The 23,570-nt window shown below is 35.4% G+C and overlaps 2 protein-coding genes across 5 annotated transcripts in view; one reads left to right on the forward strand and one right to left on the reverse strand.

Annotated features, from left to right (window-relative positions):
* The window catches only part of EAF2 (ELL associated factor 2), a 41,008-nt gene extending 39,959 nt beyond the window's left edge, over positions 1-1,049 (reverse strand). Inside the window, 1 exon segment of the mRNA XM_045088838.1 lies at positions 1,002-1,049. The gene's annotated coding sequence lies outside the window, so the exon portion shown is untranslated.
* A 251-nt stretch (positions 1,050-1,300) lies between these two features.
* IQCB1 (IQ motif containing B1) overlaps positions 1,301-23,570 on the forward strand; it is a 55,841-nt gene continuing 33,571 nt past the window's right edge. The window contains exons 1-10 of one of the 4 annotated variants that reach the window (XM_004745486.3): positions 1,301-1,425; positions 2,028-2,129; positions 2,613-2,653; positions 5,291-5,385; positions 6,783-6,894; positions 7,339-7,501; positions 8,856-8,985; positions 11,347-11,440; positions 16,035-16,134; positions 22,287-22,465. In XM_004745486.3, the coding sequence (XP_004745543.1) occupies positions 6,795-6,894; positions 7,339-7,501; positions 8,856-8,985; positions 11,347-11,440; positions 16,035-16,134; positions 22,287-22,465 (766 nt within the window). In that variant the 5' untranslated portion in view covers positions 1,301-1,425; positions 2,028-2,129; positions 2,613-2,653; positions 5,291-5,385; positions 6,783-6,794. Of the gene's footprint in view, positions 1,426-1,887; positions 1,971-2,027; positions 2,130-2,612; positions 2,654-5,290; positions 5,386-6,782; positions 6,895-7,338; positions 7,502-8,855; positions 8,986-11,346; positions 11,441-16,034; positions 16,135-22,286; positions 22,466-23,570 lie in introns of all 4 variants that reach the window. The other 3 variants (XM_004745485.3, XM_004745484.3, XM_004745488.3) reach the window with 3 other exon arrangements.

Here is a 23,570-nt window from a genome sequence, read left to right on the forward strand (position 1 = left end):
AGTTTTAAATTGGGTATTTTGATTTAAGCATGGAGCAGTTCAGATTAAAAACCATGAAGATCTCTGATAGTCTAAGCACTGACAAAGGTAGAATGATGAGACACTCAGGAAGAACAAGGCAGGAAAAAGGAAGTGAAAAAATACCTACTTTACAATTTTGCCACATAAAAATAAGAGGTTATGATTCAAAGATCTTAAAGTTTCCTTTCTGCTCTATAATTCTGAGGGCTACTATGCAAAGAATGAAATGTTTTACATACCGAATCATAGTATGCTATATTTTCCTTTTTGGAATCTATACCATCCAACATTAAAATAAAAGCTCCTTTTTCTAACTCAAGATAACAGAGGGTAATTTATCAAAACTAGTTCCAGAGGACAAAGGACTTCAAAAGGAGAAATCGAAGGTCAGTAAATAACTTTCTAAAAAAATGAATAACACATCCTCCAGTATTTTGATAATCAGTATTTGATCATTATCTGAACGAAATTACGGGTCAAAAGAGATACAGATTACTGGAACGGTTCAGAATATCTACCCAGGAACACATGAAACAAGAACTCTAAACAGCTAGAGGCAGAAAAAGTGAAGAAAAGAGGGAATATTTCCCTACCAGCCTCAAGGCATTCCTTTCCTCCGCATAATAATAGTGCGGTACTTTGCACCCTTCCATCTGTCACCTTACTATTTCCCCGTCCATCGCTGCATCATCTACCAGTCACGTCTGTCTCCACAGTCACCCCTGTAGGTCTCCTCCACAAAGTTTCCCTTTCTGCTTCTTGGTCTCACTCGAATCTCTCTACCCAGGGTTTACCCACACCTGCTCAACTCCGGCTCCTTCCACGAAACCCCTGAGACTCCAGGCAGAGCAACGGAGAAGGCTGGACACCCCATTCTCCAGCAGACTAAGGGGATCTGTGGGAACACAACTCAGAGGTTTGTGCCTCCACACCCCCATATCCAGAGTTCCCTCTTACTCCCGGGGACCGTCCTCACTCACAGCGTACGGTGTGGAAGGCGCAGCGCGGCTGCTTCTCAAAACTCTCGCCTAACTTGAGAACCCGCTCGCGACGGTCCATGCACGAGAGTCCCGCTGCTCCATTCATCATTTTTCTCTGGCTGCGACTTTGCTTGGCCACCTGCGCTGCCTCCCGTCTGCCACCTCATCCTGAAGCAGCTGCACTTGCACTAGCCGGGGCAGCCAGCAGACTCCGCCCTGCGCCTGACGCGCGCAGCCCCCTGAGCTCCTCTCGCGAGCTGACTGGCTGCCCGGAGGGAACGCCCCGCCCCCTCGCTCCGAGGATCCTGGTCCCGCCTCCAGGTCCTTTCCCGCGTTGCGACGCACGCCGCCGGGACAAGGCCGCGCTTCTGAGGTGATTGGTGGGAGCAGGGGCTCCTGGAGGAGAACGCGAAGAGAGGATGAGGTAACTCACCTCAGGTGGCGACTGGGGAAGAAGAGAATCTCGAGGTGCCGGGAAGCCAAGGCCACAGGGTTTCGGGGCCAAGCGTCCGGGCACATAGCCGCTCGTAGCGGGAGGATTTGCGCCCTTTCTGTGGAGATCTGTAGTAGAAACTGAGGCCCGGGGAGGGGCGAGAGCGGGGCTCAAGGCCCGGTGTCTTGCCCAAGGCCTGGTCCGCCGAGGCTGGGTCTAGAATCCGGAGCGAAGGAGCTCGCGGCCTCGGAGTCTCGGACCTTGGACCTCACTGGAGGCGACGCCGTTACCTGGGCAATCGCCTTAGGATCTTTTCCAGGGAAGTTCCCGGTGGTGTTGGGACAGTGGACGGGAAGGAAGGGGAGGAAAGATTCGGAGTTAGAAATTACAGATTTCGGATCAGTTGCAACCAGATTGCATTAGGTAGCCTTCTTTTATTTATTTCCTTCACAGTGATTCTTGGAGGCAGTAACAGGCACGGGCAGGAAGACGAAATTCCCAAAGGATCAAGGCCCAAGTTCCTGCTGTGGCAAAGGGTAATAGCATTAATAATTGAAAAATAATTGTCTTTTTTTTTTTTTTCCTGTTTAAAGTTAACGAGTTTCATGGTAAAGATGAGGAAAGTGTTTTATTAGAGGAGAATCATCCAACAAAAGTTTACAGATGGTTGTCGCAACCGGTGGTTGTTTTTCAGGGTAAGTATGTAATCAAACTCTACTCCCATGCTTTCTTAGCCAAATTCGTCTATTTATTGTTTTAGCCAAGTACATGCATATGTCTCCCTTACTGTATCTGCTTGTTTAAATTCTGCTTTTTAAATAAGTATTAAGATTGTTTAGTGTGGTAATTAAATGCTCAGGTTCTGGAGCCAGAATTTTTGTATTTCAACCCCAGCTTCCTACTTTACAGTGTGACTTCATGCAAACTAAAATATGCTCTTCATTAAAATGGGGGGGATAATAGTGCTTACTCCTTAGAATTGTTGAGAGGATTAATTGAATTAATACATGAAAGGATTTAAAACAATTCACAGCACATAGTAAAATCTCTCCAAATGGTTGTCATTATTGATGTATAACTCCACTGTGTGGCAATATTTTAGAACCACCCTTGGTTTCTGCTTTCTTTTCTAAATCTTGAATTATTCTAAAAAGTAGGAATTGCTGTTTTGTTTACAGATAAGAAAACTGGTTGAGAGAAACCCACTCCTCTGACTCTGGTTTGTTTTCTTATCATCTCTGTCATCTATTTGGCACTTAAAGTATTTCACATAAAATATTTGTTTTCTTATCATCTCTGTCATCTATTTGGCACTTAAAGTATTTCACATAATTAAGTATTTTATTTTACACATGTGTATAAACATGCATGTATACTTTTTCTTTCCCAACCAGAACATGAACAATAGGGACTCTGTCCCATATAAAATTCTTATGACTGATGCATCTAACATAGTGCCCTACACACGTGTTTGGTGATAATAATGTTTCAGTGGTGTTGTATTATGTTAACTAGAGGGGAACAACAGTGTTTTAAGCCTATTTTACTTAAAAAAGACTTTCATTTAGAAATTTGAGGTTTACATATTGTAATAAAAAAGAAAGCAGAGAGTCAAGAAATTGAAATACTACCTTACACCAGTTAGAATGGCAAAAATTTACAAGGCAGGAAGCAACAAATGTTGGAGAGAATATGGAGAAAGGGGAACCCTCTTAAACATTTGCTGGGAATGCAAGTTGGTAGAGCCACTTTGGAAAACAGTATGGAGGTTCCTCAAAAAGTTTAAAGTAGAGCTACCATATGACCCAGCAATTGCACTACAGGGTATTTACCCCAAAGATACAGTTTTGGTGAAAAGAAGGGGCATATGCACCCCCAATGTTTGTAGCAGCAATGTCCTCAATAGCCAAACTGCAAGGAGCCAAGATGCCCTTCCACAGGCAAATGGCTAAAGAAGATGTCCATATATACAATGGAATATTATTCAGCCATCAGAAAGGATAAATACCCACTATTTGCATCGACATGGATGAAACTGGAGGGGATTATGCTAAGTGAAATAAGTAAAGCGGCGAAGGTCGATCATGTGGTTTCACTTGTGGAGCATAAGGAATAGCGTGGAGGAAATTAGGAGAGGGAAGGGAAAAATGAAGGGGCGTGGTGAAATTAGCGGGGGAAACAAACCATGAGAGACTATGGACTACTGGAAACTGAGGTTTTCAGAGAAGAGAGGAGTGGGGAAATGGGATAGCCTGGTGATGGGTATTAAGGGGGGGCACGTATTGCATGGAGCTGTGGGTGTTATATACAGTCATGGAACACTACATCAAAAACTAATGATGTACTGTATGGTGACTAACACAACATAATTAAAAAAAAAAGTGAGTTTTGAAATGCCTGTAGAGCATGGGGCATTGGGTGTTATATACAAACAATGAATCATGAACACTATGTCAAAAACTAATGATGTACTCTATGGTGACTAACATAACAGAATAAAAAAAAAAAGTAAATTTTGAAATGCCCAAAATTTGTATTTTTATTCCCTGCTTCAGCTTATATTTATTAACTACCTACCAGGTATAGGTTAAGGCACTGGTCTAGCCTCTGGGTAAATGACAGTGAATCAAGAGATAAGAAGGCAGCAACCAAGGGTGGTATGAGTTTTACTGACATGAAACCTACTGGTGTGAATTTTCACCAAACATGCATTAAAATGAACCAGGTTGTACCAGCCCTGGAATTTAAAAAAAAAAAAAAATTAGATTAATGAATTAAATAGAGTTCAAAAATGTACCCAAGTGACATTTCAGGTTGCTTTGTTTATATCATTCATGACATATTACTTCAGAAATTTATGATAGCTGTATGCATTTGTTCTTTTCTACAAATCTATAACCTCATCTAACTTAAAAAATATAGTTAGGTTTCTGTCATACACCATTCACGAATAAGTGTGTATTGAAAATATAAAGATATAAGTGAATGAAGATAGCACTAAAACTAACCATAAAAACACCAGAAAAAATTAAGAGACTGTATTTTAGATTTTAAGGTAGGGAGAACTTTTCTAAGAATGTCACCAAAGTAGATGTCATATACTAGAAGATTGTTACACTCGAGTACATGGAAATTGTAAAAGTGTGATAGAGACACTTAATAAATGACAATGAGAAATTGGTTACAGCCAATATAAAAGGTAAAATGTTCAGATCCATAACAAAAGCTGAAAGCTTCTACAGAAGAAACCAATATATAAATTGTTGAAAGATATGAATAGAAAATATATAAAAGAAGCAGACAATGAACATGAGATGTGCCTAATTTGTCTAATAATCAAAGCAATGCAAATTAAAACAAGATGATGCCATTTTTCATTTAGCAGAAATGTAAAAGATAACAGTTTGTATTAAGGAAGGCTTAGTAAAATGAGCACCCTCATGTGTTGCTAGTGGAAATACAAATTGGAACACCCATTTGAACACCCATGTGGTTTAAATAATATTTTGATGCACTCTTAAAAAGGAAGCATAGCATAATGCAGCCACTGGAAAGAGTGAGATAACTGTATCTACTCTCTTGGAAAGTTGTATGTCTACTATGCACCAGGAGTGACACCAGGAGCTGTGGTGGGCTTTCTTTGAAATATTTTCAGAAATTTTTTTTTAAGATTTTATTTATCAAATTTTTTTTGTGATTTATGTTTTACTTAAAGGAGTAACATCTCGATGCTTGTATTATATCCAAGTCTTAGGTATAAAGTGGTGCCAGTGGTGAAGAATAATAGCTAAAAGTGAGTGAGTTAGAAGTGTCATTTGGGAATACATTTTGTGTTTTTTACTGTTTTACATGGAAGGGAAGATAATTAACATTGTAGCTAAAACCATAGACTTTGAAGTCAGACTGATCTGGATTTGAATACCTACTCCATCATATGCTGGTGGCATTATGGTAAGTTTCTTCTTGAAGCTTTATTTTTCATATCTGTAAAATGAGATGATTACAGGCTCTACCTCATACTCCTGTTATGAAGATTTAATAAGATGACGTATATAAAAGCATTTAGCCCTGTACTTAATTCATGTAAGTAAATATAAGTAAAGATTGTACTTTTCTTTTTTTTTTTTTTTTTTAAAAGATTTATTTATTTATTTGACAGAGAGAAATCACAAGTAGGCAGAGAGAGAGAGGAGGAAGCAGGCTCTCTGCTGAGCAGAGAGCCCGATGCGGGACTCGATCCCAGGACCCTGAGATCATGACCTGAGCCGAAGGCAGCGGCTTAACCCACTGAGCCACCCAGGCGCCCAAGATTGTACTTTTCATTAAATAATGATATCTTTGAGCTTTGAATGCCTTAAAATTTTTTTGTAAAGTTTTAATGAATTGGGATGCATTTTTTATTTAATTTTAAGATAATTTTATTTATTATGCTATTTGTAAACAAGCTTTTGTTATCCTGTAATTACATTTCGTTTCTGAGTTGTGTGTTGGGGATCCCCAAGACCAACCCTAGATTCAGTGATTCACTGGGAAGGCTCAGAGTTCTTAGGATATAGTCATATTTGTGGCTGTGATTTATCACAGTGAAAGGATACAAAGCAAAATTAACAAAAAGAAAAGGCAAATGGAACAAAATCCTGAGGAAGGTGCAAACTTCCAAGAATCCTCTCCCAGTGTATTACATAGGACACACTTAATTCTTCCTATAATGAATTCTGACATTTTGAAGTGTTGTCTACCAGAGAACCTCAGTAGAGACTCAGTCACAAAGGTCTTTATTGAAAGATGGTCATGTGGGTATCCTCTACTCCCAACTACTAGAATTTCAAACTTCTGGAAGGAAAGCAGACATTCTGCATAAGCCACATTATTTACACAAACACTTCAGGCACAATGAGCCACTCTTAATAGGGAATGATGGAAACCCTTCCAAAACCCAAATTCCTAGGCACCAACCAGGGGCCAATCTTGTTTCAGGCCTATGTTAGCTCTTTTCTGTACTTAGTGTTTCTTTTGTGATAAAGTAATCTCTATTACAGGATTGCTGTGCAGATTAGAAAGAGTGAATATGGAGCGTCTAGCACTATTTATGACTTCTAGTGCATGATAAATCATATGTGCTGTAACTGTCACAGTAAATTATAGGAGTCTGTAGCTCTTTTAGATATATTTTAGTTAGAAAAACCAGAGCCTTCTATAAGAAAGAAATTGAAAAATATACCCTTCACTTCCCAAAGCAAGCAAACTTAAAGTTTTATTTATATTGAAACTGTTTTTCAGACATTATTTAGGGAGCAAATGTTTTAGTGCTGTTTAACCTTTATCTTTCTGATTCTGTTAAAATATAGGTGATATAAGAAATGAAGCCAACAGGTACAGACCCAAGGATCTTATCTCTAGCTGCCGAAGTTGCAAAAAGTCCTGAGCAGAATGTCCCTGTTATACTGTTGAAGTTAAAAGGTAAGAAAATCTTGGGGCCCCTGGGTGGTGCAGTCAGCTGAGCATCTGACTCTTTGTTTCAACTTGGGTCATGATCTCAGGGTTATGAAATCAAGCCTTGCATTTGGTTCTGCAGTCAGCCCAGAGTATACTTAAGACTCTTTTTCTGTCTCCTGCTGCTCCTCCCACCCCCCCAAAAATAAATAAATCTTAAAAAAAAAAAAATATTTAAGAAAATCTTTTTGTGATTGGCTAACATTTTTTAAGTAATAGAATAATTCCATCATGGGTATAGTTTTGGCATTTGTTTCTAACTTGCTCAGAGAAATTTTAACTTTGTGATAAAGCAGTGATTTTGTTTTCTTTTTAAAAGTGTTTTTAGTTGTTATTCAAACTAAAAAAAAAAAAAAAAGCTCTTGGATTTATTGAGCAAAAATAAGTATATCCTATTTGCTTTTGCCTTAGAAATAATAAACAACACACCTTTAGGAAGCTCAGAGTTGAAGAAAATCAAACAAGATATATATTGTTATGATCTCATTCAGTATTGCCTTTTGGTGCTCAGTCAAGATTGTTCTCGAATCCAGGGAGGTTGGACTACAATTTCTCAGCTTACACAGATATTAAGGTAAAGTGAAGCAATAAGTCCACTTGTTCCTGAGGGATGTAGTAGTAGATTCTTATTTATAACATTTGCTTCTTTTTACTCATCTGGTTAATAAGCACTGGCAACTTTCTTTGTGGTAAATATGGTTGTACTTTTCCTTCATACCATATATTATTATTTTTAACTATATTTGTGAATATTTCACTGTCTAAAATTTTGCTGCATATGTCCTATGAAGATGATAATCATGTCTTTTGCTTACCACTGAGTCTCAAGTACCTAACAGACTCTTTATTGATTAAAGAATATATGAAGAAATGAAGATAATAAGGCCCCGACTCTAAATAGAGATGAGATGGCAGTTATGTGACTTTATCATACAAGGCTGAATGAAAGAGGTGTGAAATGAAAGATAAAGCAAAATACTATAGGAGAACAGATGTAGAAACTAGTTGTTCCATGCTGTATTGATTTAGTTATCTTAATTGTGTATTTCATTAGGTAACCCAAAATTCTGTGAATAAAATTCAGAAGCAGCATGTGCTGACCTACTGCCATGCTAGAAATTGAGAGAAAAGATCAAAATCATTTATTTTTTTAAAAAGGCAAAAAAATAAACCAGTTGTTCTCAGTGCCTAAGCTACTTCCCAATTAAGTCACTAAAAACATGCATTACTAACTGATCTTACCTTTCAAAACTGCTATTCCTAATTTGTTTCTACGTAAAGGCCAGATTCAAGATGTATAGTTAGAAAAAACAATTAACAAATGTACATAATGTTCTTTCCTTATACTTTAATTTTCAAGATTATTTCCTTAAGTAAATAAAGCCTTTGTTTTGATTAGATATTTTGGCTCATGAAAATATTAAGGCTCTATGGGGTGGAATCCAAATATTAAGAAATCCCTGTGTTTGTGAATGTACAAAAAACAATTTTTATTCATTAATGTTCACAATCAAAATAGACACTCTTAAATAATTAACTTTAGCAACCAAAATAGAAAGAGAAACAGATCTATGTTAGCATTTGGCCATTACTTTAGGACTGGTGTACAAAAAAAAAGCAAATTGAGCATTCATTCACCAGTTAAGTTTTTAGCATACTCATGGGTAGTCACTATTGTTTATCAGTGTCTTCACATTATGTTGAAAAGTGTTTGATAGCAATATTTACTAATTAGAAACCATTCTTGGGTTAGGGACTCTTGTTAATAGTAGTCTACACAAATAATTTTTATTATTGAGGGTTGAGTATACCCCTCTTATATCCAGGGACTGACCTTTCTGAGCAGTTTCGGGAGGATTCATTTCTCTAAATGACTTTCTCTCCTTTATTAACACAAACTTAGTCACAGATTTGTGCTCTTATTTCAGCCATTGCTGTGTGGGCTTGGAGCCAGGAGAAGATGCAGAGGAATTTTACAATGAATTACTCCCATCAGCTGCAGAAAATTTTCTTGTTTTGGGGAGACGATTGCAAACATGTTTCATCAATGCGGCTAAGGTATATGTGTTTATTTAGTGTTTTAATAGCCAAAATTCTTGAGAATATGTTCCACATTGTTTTTCAAATGTGCAGTACTTGACTGAAAGTACAATTAGAGCAGTGGATTCAAACATTTTTAAAATTGTAACAAAAAATAATCTCTAGGTGTGAAATTTTAAAATGTTGGCTGAAGCATACTGTAAGACTTTGAAGGATTTGCCTTGCTTCTTAACTTTAAGCAGCACCTATAGATATTTATTTCCATAGCATTTTCCTAAAACATATCTTTTACTTTAATTAAGAGTGGAGGAAAGTATTGTTCTGTGGCCCAGCACTTTCCTAATAGCTTCCGTGGCAAGAACAATAAAGGTGAACTTTTTCTATTTGATCTTTCAGATCTTTTTTTTTTTTTTTTTAAATTTTTAAGATTTTTTAAACTTATTTGACTTAGAGAGAGAGAGAAAAGTCACAAGTAGGCAGAGAGAGAGGTGGAAGCAGGTTCCCTGCTGTGCAGGGAGCCAAATGTGAGGCTCAGTCCCAGGACCCCAGGATCAAGACCTGAGCTGAAGGCAGAGGATTAACCCACTGAGCCACCCAGGTGCCCCTGATCTTTCAGATCTTCTGCAGTGGAAATATTTCAACCCAAACATAGGGCTTGTTTAATCCAACAAGCTTTTTTTGGGTGGATTATGCTAAATGCTATATGTACTATCTTTTTTTTTTTTTTAACTGTCAGTTACTTAGAAGTAAGTTGCTTAATTTCCAAATATTTGAAAATTTTTTTAAAAGTTTTTATTTAAATTCAGCTAGTTAGCATGCAGTGTAATATTAGTTTCAGGTTTACAATTTAGTGATTGTACACTTCATACAGCACTTGGTGCTCATGACAAGTGCATTTCATAATCCCCATCACCTATTTAGCCCATCTGCCCACCCACCTCCCCTCTGGTAACCATCAGTTTGTTCTCTATAGTTAAAGAGTCTTTCTTGGTTTTCCTCCTTTTTCCCCCTGTGCTGGTTTGTTCTGTTTCTTAAATTCCACATTTGAATGAATTTTCTTGATGTTTTATTGTTACCAGTTTCAACCTTAATTCTTTGTGGTCAGATAACATACCTGTATCATTTCAATCCTTTGAAATTTTTTCTGACTTGTTTTATGGCCCTTTTATCTTGGTGAATGTTTCATTATAAGCTGTCTTTGCTTTGTACAGTGCCACCTTAATTGAAACTCATTCATACTAGAAACATGTAAAGATTTTGATATGCTCAAAAAGTTCATTTAACATGGTACCATGCAAAAAGCAAGGACTGCCTCTATACTTGAATGTGAACTCTGCATTTGTTGTGTGGAATGTTCTGTGAATGTCAGCTCAATTTGATTATAGGACCTATAGGAATCACAAGTTTATAAGGCTGAAACTCTTTTATCTTGTAGTAGTTCTTGGCTATATATACATTTGGGCCTACTGCTATATTAAAGGTTGAGCACATTCACCACTTTCATGAATTATGAAGAGAAATAACTAAGTCATCATAAGATATTAAATTCCAGTTGAGGTGCTTTAAGTAGATAAGGAATAGACACAGTCTTGTACTTCATGCCTAGGCTAGTAAAGTAGACCAGATCTTAAGATATTTCTTACAGAAAACCTGAGATGTGTCTTCCAATTAAAAAAAAAATTAAATTATGAGTGAAATTGAATGAGACAATATGGATAAGATAGTGGTTTCAGTATAAGAAACAAGGCAGAAGATCATAGGGGAAGAGAGGAAAAAAATGAAACAAAGCAAAACCAGAGAGAGAGACAAACCATAAGAGACATTTAATCTCAGGAAACAAACAGGGTTGCTGGAATGGAGGGGGGTGGGAAGGATGGGATGACTGGGTGATGGACATTGGGGAGGGTATGTGTTGTGGTGAGCACCGTGTATTGTGTAAGACTGGTAAATCACAGACCTGTACCCTTGAAACAATACATTTTATGTTAATAATAAAAAAAATAAAATATATACCACAGAGAAATTGGGAAAAAAAAATATTGTAGGTAGGGAATTAAACTTAGTAGTAGAGTATAGGCTTTCTATGTAATAGCTCACAAATTCTTCCAGCATCTCCATTGGCATTTTGAGGGATGTTAGCATTAAATAAATTTTACACATTTCTAGATTTAATTAATTCAAGTTAATTAAAGTGGCACATGGGAATTTGTGTTACTACTCTACCGTAACACAAATTTTATAAATTAAGAAACTAAACACTATAAAATCATGAATAGCTAAGGGAACCAGGTCCTCTGACTCCCCAGAGACAAGTTTCTCTTTTTTTTTTAAATAAAGCAATTACAGAAAAGTAAATTGGGTTTGTGTGTGTGTATTAAGGGTGAAGAAAAAGATGAATTACTACACTCATTCCAAATTGTGACTGATTCTCTCTTCTGGCTCTTGGGAGGCCATGTTCAACTCATCCACAATGGTAAGAGAAAGATTTTTAGGTAACTGATAGTCATTGTAAAGTACCTGCTAACAACTTGATTTTTTTTCTCAAAATAAATACATCTATTAACTTTACAAATAACCACAGTTAAACAAAACTACATTGAAATAACTGCACATGCAAAAAAATAAAAGCCCATTTGGAAATTCCAGCTTTAAATAGCCAGCATTGACAATGTGAATATTAAAGAGAAAATTGCTTAAATATAATTTTCTCCTTAGCTTTTTCTATTTAGCAAATCCAAGATAAGGATTAATGATAATCTTAACAATTTAGGGAAAATTTTTTCAAAATTCTAAAGATTACACCTGTTTTTTAGGCTTACTGTGAGAGAAATCTGTACAGAGGAGATATGACTTAATTCGTAGTCTATTCATGTAAGAGTAAGCTTTTATATATTGAAATTTTTACTGACCTTGAAAGTTATTTTACAGGATATTTCTGCACTTACATTGAGAAATATAAATATACCTTAGTTTTATTTTTTTTAAGATTTTATTTATTTATTTGAGAGTGTGCACAAGAGATGGGGAAGGGGCAGAGGGAGAGGCAGAAGCAGACTCCCCACTAACTGGGGAGCCTGACCCTGGGCTTTATCCCAGGACCCCGAGATCATGACCTGAGTCCAATGCAGACTTTTAACCAACTGAGACACCCAGGCGTCCTGTGCATTAGTTTTATAGCTTTTAGTTTATAGTTTTATAGTTCTCTGTGGATTTTTTTTTTTTAAAGATTTTATTTATTTATTTGACAGAGAGAGATCAGAAGCAGGCAAAGAGGCAGGCAGAGAGAGAGAGAAGGAAGCAGGCTCCTGGCTGAGCAGAGAGCCCGATGTAGGGCTCCATCACATGACCCTGCGATCATGACCCAAGCTGAAGGCAGCGGCTTAACCCACTGAGCCACCCAGGTGCCCCTTCTCTGTGGATTCTTAAGAACACAGTCCTGGTCCTTGTGCCTCACTTCATTTCCCATCTTCTAAAGGCAACCTCTTCAATTAGTGTGACTAATACTTTGGGTAGTTATATCCATTTTTTAAATTATGTTAGTCACTATACAGTACCTCATTAGTTTTTTGTTTTGTTTTGTTTTTAAAGATTTTATTTATTTATTTGACAGAGAGATTACAAGTAGGTGGAGAGGCAGGCAGAGAGAGAGGGGGGGAAGCAGGCTCCCCGCTGAGCAGAGAGCCCAATGCAGGGCTCAATCCCAGGACCCTGAGATCATGACCCAAGCTAAAGGCAGCGGCTTAACCCACTGAGCCACCCAGGTGCCCCACCTCATTAGTTTTGGGGGTTTTTTTTGGAGCTTTTTTGTTTGTTTGTTTTTTGGGGTTTATTTTTTTTCAGCATAACAGTATTCATTATTTTTGCACCACACCCAGTGCTCCATGCAATTCATGCCCTCTCTAATACCCACCACCTGGTACCTCATTAGGTTTTGATGTAGTGTTCCATGATTCATTATTTGAGTTCTATCCATTTGAAGATAATGCAGAAACCAAGTCCGATGATTCCCCAAAAAACAGTGTCTCTGTCTCTCTCTCTCAATACTTAGGTACTTCCTTTTCTTTTAAAGCTTTGCCTTTTAGTTTCCCCTTATGAAACAAATAAAGTTCCCAATTTAAACAACTTTTATCAAAAACATGAATTACTTAGTTTTACTATAGTATAATGTAAAAGACCTAGTAAAAAGAGAGACAGCAAGAGAGAGAACACCTGAATACAACTTTTAAAATAAGCCAGTTTTTGTTTTTTTTTTTTTTAAATAATAGCTGTAACAAAATGACAGTGTTCTTCAGGTCAGTCTGTAGGTTTAAAATATCAGTAATGTATTAAAACCAAATGGTTGTGAAATTCATTTACAAAATTGGGGTCTCCAGTAACCTTTCTCTCTAAAAAGAATCAGCTTTTTGGAGAAAAGGCTGACTCTTATGTCTGGGGTAAAAAATATGCAAGGTAACCCTGAAGTATTTTTAATGCCAGATAAAAAGGATGCAATCAGAGTTTATTAGGAGTCTGTGAAAAGAACTGAGGAGCCAAAATAAGGAGGTTTCTATTAGCCAAAAATGGGAAATTTGAAACAGTAATAGGATAATAACTGCTGAGGATTGAAACACATCAAATATAGTGAGTCTATTAAAAAAATTATCATTAGAGAACCAATTCATTTTGAAAACTGGTAAATGAAGAATCCATTTATCTGGCCCTTTCTTATGTATCAACGAGGAGAAATTTCTCTTTATAGAAGTATTCCAGCTAATAGGTGAGAAAGGAAAGGTAGAATATGACCAGTGTACAACTATTAATGAATGAACAAATTTAGGAGTTAATCATCCATCACTGTCAAAATTTCAGAAGTACCTCCTAATGGCTCATCATAACCTCACATATGAAATGTAGATGTCAAAAATTCAAACCTGCATCATTTTGATCCCCCAGTTCCAATTACCAATTTATAGAAGGTCAGGGAAACATTAAATTACACCCCACAGATGTAATTAACAAAACTAGCTTGTGGGAAGCTTAAAGGACAATTGACATAGTTTTGTCACTAAATAAAACCTAAGGGGGAAAAAATGGTAGAGGGGGAATCCATAGATTAAATTTGAAAGATAACCAATTATAATGTATAATATGTGCAATGGGTGGATCTTATTTGGATCTTGATTCAGACAAATTTAAAAATTTCTAATATTTGGAAATTGGAGCTCTGACTGAATATTTGATAAAATTAAGGAATCATGATTATATAGGTTAGATAATGGTTATATTTTAAAATAATTCATATCTTTTGGGAATATATATTGAAATACTTGTGAATGAAATAAGTTGGTATCTTGGATTTGCTTCAAAATAAAATGGGAGGCTAGAAATGAATGGGCTAGGAGACATAAGATTAGCCATAAGTTGATCACTGATAAGGTTGAATGACCGGTACATGCAGAGTCATGATATTATTCTCTCTTGTGTAGGCTTGAAGCTTTCATTATAAAAAGCTTAAATGGGCAAAAGTATCAGTTTTTTGGGGGAGACCAAATAGCTATTTGAAACTTAATGAAACAACTACACTTGAGAAACAAAATAAGGGCTCCAAGTATAAGTTTTATTGAGTTTTTATTTATATTATTATATAAATTATATTTGTATATATTATTTATAATAATATAAAGCAAACATTGTAAAAATAAAATGGAATGACTGTTTATTAAATTATTATAGCATAACTTTTTTAATATAGAAAAAAGATATATATATACTACATACTACATGAGTTCAGTGAATTCAGAGTTAAAAAAGTTATGAATAAAACATCTTTAAGTAGACAAAAATGAAATAATATACTTTTCCCAGTTATAAAAAAGAATGTTTTTACTATTGAAGTAATAGAAAATAAGAAACCATAGAAATATTTAGTAGTAGTGGAATTGATTTTTTTGAAGTTGTTAAATGTTACAAAAAATATTTAGTAAAATATTAAATTTTGGACTCTGTAAATAGGAAAGTAATTAATATGTGAAAGAAATCAAATATGTTCTCTCAGGAGAGAAAAAGGAAAATAGTAAAGTTTCATGGAAGCTTGGATGGTATTTACAGGTATGCCTTGTCTGCATACCTGATCCTACTTTATTATTTTTTTTTAAAGATTTTATTTATTTATTTGTCAGAGAGAGCGAGAGCGAGCACAGGCAGACAGAGTGGCAGGAAGAGTCAGAGGGAGAACCAGGCTCCCTGCGGAGCAAGGAGTCCGATGTGGGACTCGATCCCAGGACACTGGGACTGGGACTCGATCCCAGGACGCTGGAATCACGACCTGAGCCAAAGGCAGCTGCTTAACCAACTGAACCACCCAGGCATCCCACCTGATCCTACTTTAATTAAAATTCTGATCAATTAATGGAGAAGGGAATAGAAACTGACATTTACTGGGAATCTACCCTGTTCTAGGGCATTCTGCAATAGTCTGTGAGAGAGCTATTCTAGCTTTACAGATGAAGAAATACATGTTCTGAGAGGTTAAACAACTTGAATAAGCATCCAGTGTCAGGTCTTCATAACTGGCTGTTCAGAACCTAAAAATTATAAACCAGTAAAAACAAGTGTTGTTTTGTAAGTAATAATTTCATTATTATTTAAGACAAAATATTATCAAACATGGTACATTGTATAAAATAATTCAATATTTTATGGATGTAAGCCACTGTTTACAGTCATATGTACCATTTCCATTCCTTCATATTTTCTCTTCTTCATAGGAAACTTCATTTTATTCACTGAAATTTAATGCTAGAAAGAGATTCAAATTTAGGATATGTTTTATTTTGTTTCTTATTTAATGGGAGATTACAGTAGAGTCTTAGCTTAGTATTTTTGGATGCTTTCTATTTATACCTTTCATAAAATGGAATGACTTATTTATGGTTACTTAAACTGCCCATCTTAAAATCTTCTTTATTGTAAAGTATACAAAAGCAGGAATGTTAGCAGATGATCATGCTTTGATCTGGTTTTAAAAAGACAAATGAACCCCAATTGTATCATAGAATCTTTTAATTTTAATTTTTTTTCTCTTTTAGTACTACAAAGTGATCATTTCTTGCACTTACTTCAAACTGACAATGTTCAAATAGGATCTACAGTCATGACTCTGCTCCAGAGCATACTACAGATCAACAGGTGATTTGGTTTTACAAAGTATTTATCAAAGTATTTATAATTTTTAACTTTTGGTCCAGAAGCATTACCAGTTTTATTCCAGTTTTGCTGAAATCATCAATTACATATGATTTGTACAAGTTACTTCAAGAGCTCTGTTATTACCACTGTCTTTTAGAAAAGAATATAAAATACCACCAAAGCCTGGAAGTTTATTGTTGAATTGGTATCTCAGAGCTTAAGAAGATTTTAGACCAATTTCAGACTTAGAGAAGAAATATGGTGATCTCTGAAGAAAAATATTAGGATCACAATAAAAAATGCTTAATCATATATTTATTTAGCAAATTGCAAACTTACTGTTACACCAGGTGCTTCAGAATGGCATAAAAGAACTAATGGGCAATGTTTTCCAGCTTAAAATGGAAAAAAGAATATGCACAGTTGTAATAATTGACTCTTCCAGTTCCATATGGATTTATTATGCATCTGTTATGTGCCAAATGGTATGTCTCTCATTGGGTTCCCAAAGTTGATTAAGATATAAAACTTGCCTTCAAGTAGCTTACAGTGTAGTGGAAGAGACCAGCCCATGAGCATAATTATATTATAACATACTAAGTTGAAAGTATAAAAGTATGCACAAGTGTTAGAGGAGCTTCTATCACAGGCTGAAGGGTGATGCTCCCAGAAGAAGGTAACACCTAAGGTGAAACTTCAAGGTTGAAAAATTAGCCAGAGAGGAAGAAGAGAAAACAGTATTTCTAGGCAGAGGTAACAATATAAGCAAATGCACAGAGATAAGAAACAACATGCTGAAGATAAAAAGTGAGTACAATTCATCATTGCTGGTATTTAAAGTTTGGCATGTGGAGGTGGCTGCAAAGTTCTGCAGACTTAAGTCATGAAGAGTTTATATGCTGTCTTAAGGAAATTAAATCTTAACCTGTAAGTAATGGGATCATTAAAAGATTTTTAAAGTAGATAAAAATAAGTATATTTTATTACTTACATTACTCAGGTTACTGTGTGGAGGAAGAATTTAAGGGGGACAAAACTTTAGACAAGGCAATTAGAGGAAGCAGCTACAGTAATCTAAGTGAAGCGATAAAATCTTGGCCTCTTGCACTGGTACCAAATAGATTTTAAAGGAAATGGATCTTAAAAACTAATGAATTAAAATCATCAAGATTTCACTTCCACTTGTGACTGAGATGGAATAATAAAAATGGATTTACCCTACTACCTAAGAAAACAAACAACAGGCAAATTACAAAATAATAGATTGTTTTTGTTTGTTTGTTTTTGTTTTTTTAGTATTTCATGTTTTTTTATTTTCCGAAGAAATAAAACAGATAGTGGTTTTCAGGTTTCTTTTAATTAGCAAAAAACAAGTACTAATGTAGATATTTCATAGAAGTCAAGTGGTATAATGCAAACTTTTGAAAAGCACAGGATACCTGTATTCGAAAAAAAAAAAAAGTATCACATCATTACCCTCAGCTTCCACTTTAGGAAACTAAGAAGAGGGAATTAAATTCCCTCTTAAAACTCACCTGGCTGGCTCAGTTGGTAGATTATGTGCGGCTCTTGACCTTAGGGTTGTGAGTTCGAGCCCCATATTGGAGTTAGAGATTACTTATAAAATAAAATATTAAAATAGAAGAAAGAAATTTATAAAGATCAAAACAGAAATCAGTAAAATAGTGAAAACAATGAAAATCAATGAACCTTTAAGCTGGTTCTTTGAGAAAGTCAGTGAAATTAAAAAATCTGTAACAGAAAATTGATCGGGGGTAAAAAGAAGAGAATACAACCTATCAATGTCAGGAATTAGGAGACAACACAATAAAGTCAATAGATATTAAAAAATATTAGAAGGAAATAATGTGAACAACTTTATGCTTGTTAAGGTAAGATGGACAAGTTCTTTGAAAGACTCAGACTACCAAATTTAAGAGGAACAGAAGAAAAAAAAAAAGCAGCAGCAGCAGTAGGTAATCTGAATAGCCTATAACTATGGAGAAAATGAATTTGTAGCTAAAACACTTCCCACAAAGAAAACTTCATAATTAGACAGCTTTTTCACTGGTAAATTCTACTAAACAAATTCTTCCAGAAAAATTGAAGAGAAGGAAATACTTCCCAACTCATAATGAGGTCAGCATTACTTGATAACAAACCAAAGACATAATATATTAAAACCTAGCAGTATATTAAAAAGTTAATACATTTTAGTGCCTGGGTGGCTCAGTCAGTTAAGCATCTGACTTTGACTCAGGTAATGATTCCAGGGGCCTGGAACTGAGACTCAAAACAGACTCTCTGCTCAGCCAGGAGTCTGTTCTCCCTCTGCCCCTCCCCCTGGTCATGCTTCCCCCCTCAAATAAGTAAATAAAATCTTTTTAAAAAAAGGTTAATGTATTTTGAATAAGTTGCCTTTATCCCAGGAATTCAGGGCTGGTATAACATTCTGAAGTCAAGAAATGTAATTCATATTAATAAAACAAAAAGGGGAAAACATATTATATTAATAGATACAGAAAAGCATTTGAAAAATCCATTATCCATTCCTGATTTTTCAAAAAGAAAAACTTTCAGCATAGTGCTAGTAGAAGATAGAACTTTATTAGCCTGTTGAAAGGCATCTAGGAAAAACCTACTTAATGGTAAAGTGCTAAATGCTTTCCTTATATGACTATGGACAAGACAAGGATCTGCACTCCAATCACTTCTATTCAACATCACATTGGAGTTTCTAGCCTATACAGTCAAGAAGAAAAAGAAAAGGTGTTTGTAAAGACAGGAAGAAACAAAGCTCTCTGTATTTGGAGACGACATTGTCATCTCTGTAGAAAAACCAACAAAATGTTCAAGGAAACTACTAAAACTAATAAGTGAGTATAGCAAGGGTAGTAGGATATAAAATCCATATAAAAATATAAATTGAAGTTTTATGTCAGAAATTGAAATTTTAAGATAATTCAACTTAAAATAGCATAAAAATATGAAATATGTAGGGTTAAATCTGACAAAAGATGGCAAAGACCTGTTCACTTAAAACTATAAGATGCTGCTGAGAGGAATTAAAGAATATGTAAGTAAATGGAAAGATATACCATGTTGCTAGATGAGTGGTACATTATTAAGATCTCCGTTCTCTCTAAATTGATATATATTTTAAATACAGTCCCACTCAAAATCTCATTTCTGTAGAACTTGACATACTGATTTCATATGAAAATCAAAGGGCCTAGAATATAAAATAGTCTAACTTTGAACATGAAAAAAGTTGGAGAGCTAACACTACCCAATTTTAAGACTTTATAAAGCCAATATAATTAGGACAATGAGGGATGCTTGGGTGGCTCAGTCCGTTAAGCATCTGTCTTTGGCTCAGGTCATGATCCCAGGGTCCTGGGATCGAGTTCTGCATTGGTCTCCTTGCTCAGCAGGGAGTCTGTTTCTTCCTCTGCCTGTCTTTTCCCTTGCTTGTGTGCTCTCTCTCTGACAAATAAATTAATAAAATCTTAATTAAGACAATGAGGTGTTGATGCAAAAATATGCAAATATATCTATAGAGCAGAATAGAAACCAGAAATAGACTTGCACATATATGAAGAACTGATTTTTAAGATGTGTAAATGTCATTCAGTGGGAAAAGGATAGTCTTTTTAAGAATGATGTAACAGTTGTCTATCAATATTTAAAGAAAAGAGGGGCCCCTGGGTGGCTCAGTGGGTTAAGCCTCTGCCTTCGGCTCAGGTCATGATCTCAGGGTTCTAGGATCAACCCCCACATTGGGCTCTCTGTTCAGCAGGGAGCCTGCTTCCCCCTCTCTCTCTGCCTGCCTCTCTGCCTACTTGTGATCTCTGTCAAATAAATAAATAAAATATTTTAAAAATATATTAAAAGAATGTTGATCTATACTTACTAACAATAAAAAATTAATTCAAAATGGATAATAGACTTAAATGTAAAATATAAATTATAAAACTTATTGAAGAAAAATAGTAGAAAGCCATTATGATTTTGGATTGCATAAACTTTGTTAAATTCTTAGATATGACACCAAAAGTAAAATCCATGAAAGAAGAAATTGATTAGTTAGACTTCATCAAAATTTTAAGCCTGCTCTTCAAAAGACACTTTAAGAAGTGAAAAAGACAAAACACAATGGCAGAAAATATTTGGAAAGCATATAGCTCAAGTGTTTTTATCTGGAATATAAAAAAACTCAAAATTTTTTTAAAAGCCTTATGAAAAAAAAGCAAAAGATTTGAACTTCATGAGTAGCAAATAAGCACACAGAAAGGGATGCCTGGGTGGATTTGTCAGTTAAGTGTCTATCTTCAGCTCTGCTCATGATTCCAGGGTCCCGAGATCGAGTCCCACATCAGGCTCCTTGCTTGGTAGGAAGCCTGCTTCTCCCTCTGCCTCTGTCTGCCGCTCCCCCTGCTCATGCTCTCTTTCTCTGACAAATAAATACATAAAATCTTAAAACACGCACACACACACACACACAAAGATGTTCAGCAACACTAGTCATTAGGGTGATACCACTATACGCTTGGGATTTTGTTGTTGGGGTTTTTTGTTTGTTTGTTTTTTTAAGATTTTATTTATTTACTTGAGAGAGAGAGAGAATGAGAGAGATGAGAGGAGGGAGGTCAGTGGGAGAAGCGGGCTCCCTGCCAAGCAGGGAGCCCAATGTGGGACTCCATCCCGGGACTCCAGGATCAGGACCTGAGCCAAAGGCAATCACTCAGCCAACTGAGCCATCCAGGCGCCCACCACTCTACGCTTGTTAAACAGCTAAAATTTAATACATTGACCCAAGTGTTGACAAGAATATGGAGGAATCAAGTGCTGCTAGTGGGAGTGATAAAATTTTGGAAGGTAGTTTGACATTTTCTTATAAGCGTGTATCTACCATATTATCTATCTATTCCACTTCTAGGTATTTGCTGGAGAAAAATGAAACCATATGTCCATACAAAGACTTGTATACAAATGTTAATAGTTTTATCTATAATAGCCAATGACTAGAAACAACTCCATTGTCCATTAGGGGTGAACGAACTATATGGTATATCCATACAATAGGCTACTACTCAGCAGGAAAAAAAAGGAATGAACTATTCACTCATTCATGTTCATAACATGTAGCAGTACAGGTGAATATCAAAATAATTGTGCTGAGTGAAAGACGTCAGGCAAAAAAAATATATACTGTATGATTCCATTTGTATAAAGTTCTAGAAAATGTGAACTAATTTATAGTGTCAGAAAGTAGATCAATTGCAAAAAATTTTTATTCAGCTCAGCTATTAATGAAGGAACCAGTAAGATGTTTATATAGGTTCAAAGGAGAATTTGAGGAGGGGAGATTTATAGAGTGGTTTGTCAAAGGAATGTAGAAATGAATTTGCTAATAGCTAAAAAAACAATAAATAGTAACCTTTACAGTTAACTTTTTCTACTGGCTAAAATCGATTTGTATTATTGAGTGAGACTCTATTTGCATTGCTCTCAGAAAAGAATCATTGTTACTTGTTTTCTATAAGCCAACCTCTGCTTACATATTCCTTACTGGGGGACTGGGGGTGGGGGTGGTGAGTAAAAGACATGCAGTGATTTCTTTTGACTATTTCTAAGTTCCAGATAAGTTTTCATATCATTGGTAACACAAGGTGTTAGTTGTTAGTATAATGAAGAAAATACCTAAGGAAAGGTAAATTCCTTCTATGTTAAGTCCATGATAATTGAATATCTGTGGAATTTTTGTCTTTATACATCATTAAGCAATGGACCATGTACTGTTTTGTGATTTTCCTCTTATTGTTGAAGTTTTTGAATCATTATTTAACATTTTGTACATTTATCTTTCCTCTGCAATTTGACTGCAGGTTTTTCATAGGATAGGGCATTTAGCTGCTTTGTATTCCGTTTTACCTAGCATAGTGCCTTAGACACAGTAGAAATTCAATAAATAGTAATTGGTTTAATGTGATGTGTCCTTGGAACTAAGCTATATCTTTAAAAAATGCGTTATCTGCTTGCATGCTGGCACAGTTAAGCATCAAGTTGCTAGAATTTTTATGTTTAATTTTTTATGTTACCTCTGCATCCATCATTAATGGTATATTCCTTCTTTTTATTTTGTCTGTTAGTGGTGACCTACTCCGAATAGAAGGAAAAACTCTGCATTCAATTTTAGATGAAGTTGTTTTTAAGCTTTTGTCAACTCCTAGCCCAGTCATAAGAAGTACTGCTACAAAGCTCTTATTGCTGATGACTGAATCCCATCAGGAAATTTTGATTTTACTGAGATTAAGTGCCTGCTACAAAGGTAGTGCATATATTCTTTCTTTCCTGTAGATTCTCAAAAAGAAATAATGGTTTCTGGAACCATTATTTCTGTTCTATGGAAAACAAAATTCCAATTTTTTTTTAAGGTTTTTATTTTTATTCCAGTTGTTAAGAGGCAGTATAATATTAATTTAAGGAACATGATTTAGTGGTCAAATAGTGATGGGGATTCTTCATCTCCAGAATCAAATGTGTATACTTACTAACACCAGACCATATTATGTGGAAATTTTTAAAGATTAGAACATTACATTTAGGACCCAACTACATGGGCCTTCAAAACATGCTTGAAGATTTGGAAGGCACTATTTATTTATTTATTTATTTATTTGAATTTTAAATTTAAAATTTTTTTTTAAAGATTTTATTTATTTATTTGACAGAGATCACAAGTAGGCAAAGAGGCCAGGCAGAGAGAGAGGAGGAAGCAGGCTCCCCACTGAGCAGAGAGCCCAATGCAGGGCTCGATCCCAGGACCCTGGGATCATGACCTGAGCCAAAGGCAGAGGTTTTAATCCACCGAGCCACCCAGGCGCCCCTGGAAGGCACTATTTAGTAACTTACCTTGTATCAGTCATTACTTTGAACATTATAATTATGTTATGTTATAGGAATAGAGAGGGAAAGAAGGTGGGACTAATAGAATTATTTGATATTGTGTCAGATACATATTTTTAAATTCCATAGTTAGATTTCTTCTATAGAAATATGAATGTCCAACAGACTTCATTATAAAGGAATTTCACCTGAACAGTTCTTCTCCCTTTCTTTTCTCAATAGAACTTACTCAATTTCTTCAAGATATTTTACAGAATATGAGAACTTGAGTTTTAAAGAGAGTATAAAGACATGGACAGATCCATATAGTGGCTTCCCCAATTACACACTCCAGGGGCATTTTACTTTATTTATATTGAATATATACATTATAATACATTATTCCAATGTGCTTATAAATAGTAGTTTATATCTTATACTACTACTGTGTTTTATGATGAAAATGCGGTATTTGTGGCACTTCTCCTATAATAATTGCTTAGTAACCTATTGATTTGCCCCAAATTACATATAATACTATATTTTTA

This window comes from Mustela putorius, unplaced genomic scaffold (genome assembly GCF_011764305.1).
Source record: "Mustela putorius furo isolate JIRA1106 unplaced genomic scaffold, ASM1176430v1.1 tig00003834_pilon_pilon_pilon, whole genome shotgun sequence".
NCBI classification, from domain to species: Eukaryota; Metazoa; Chordata; class Mammalia; order Carnivora; family Mustelidae; genus Mustela; species Mustela putorius.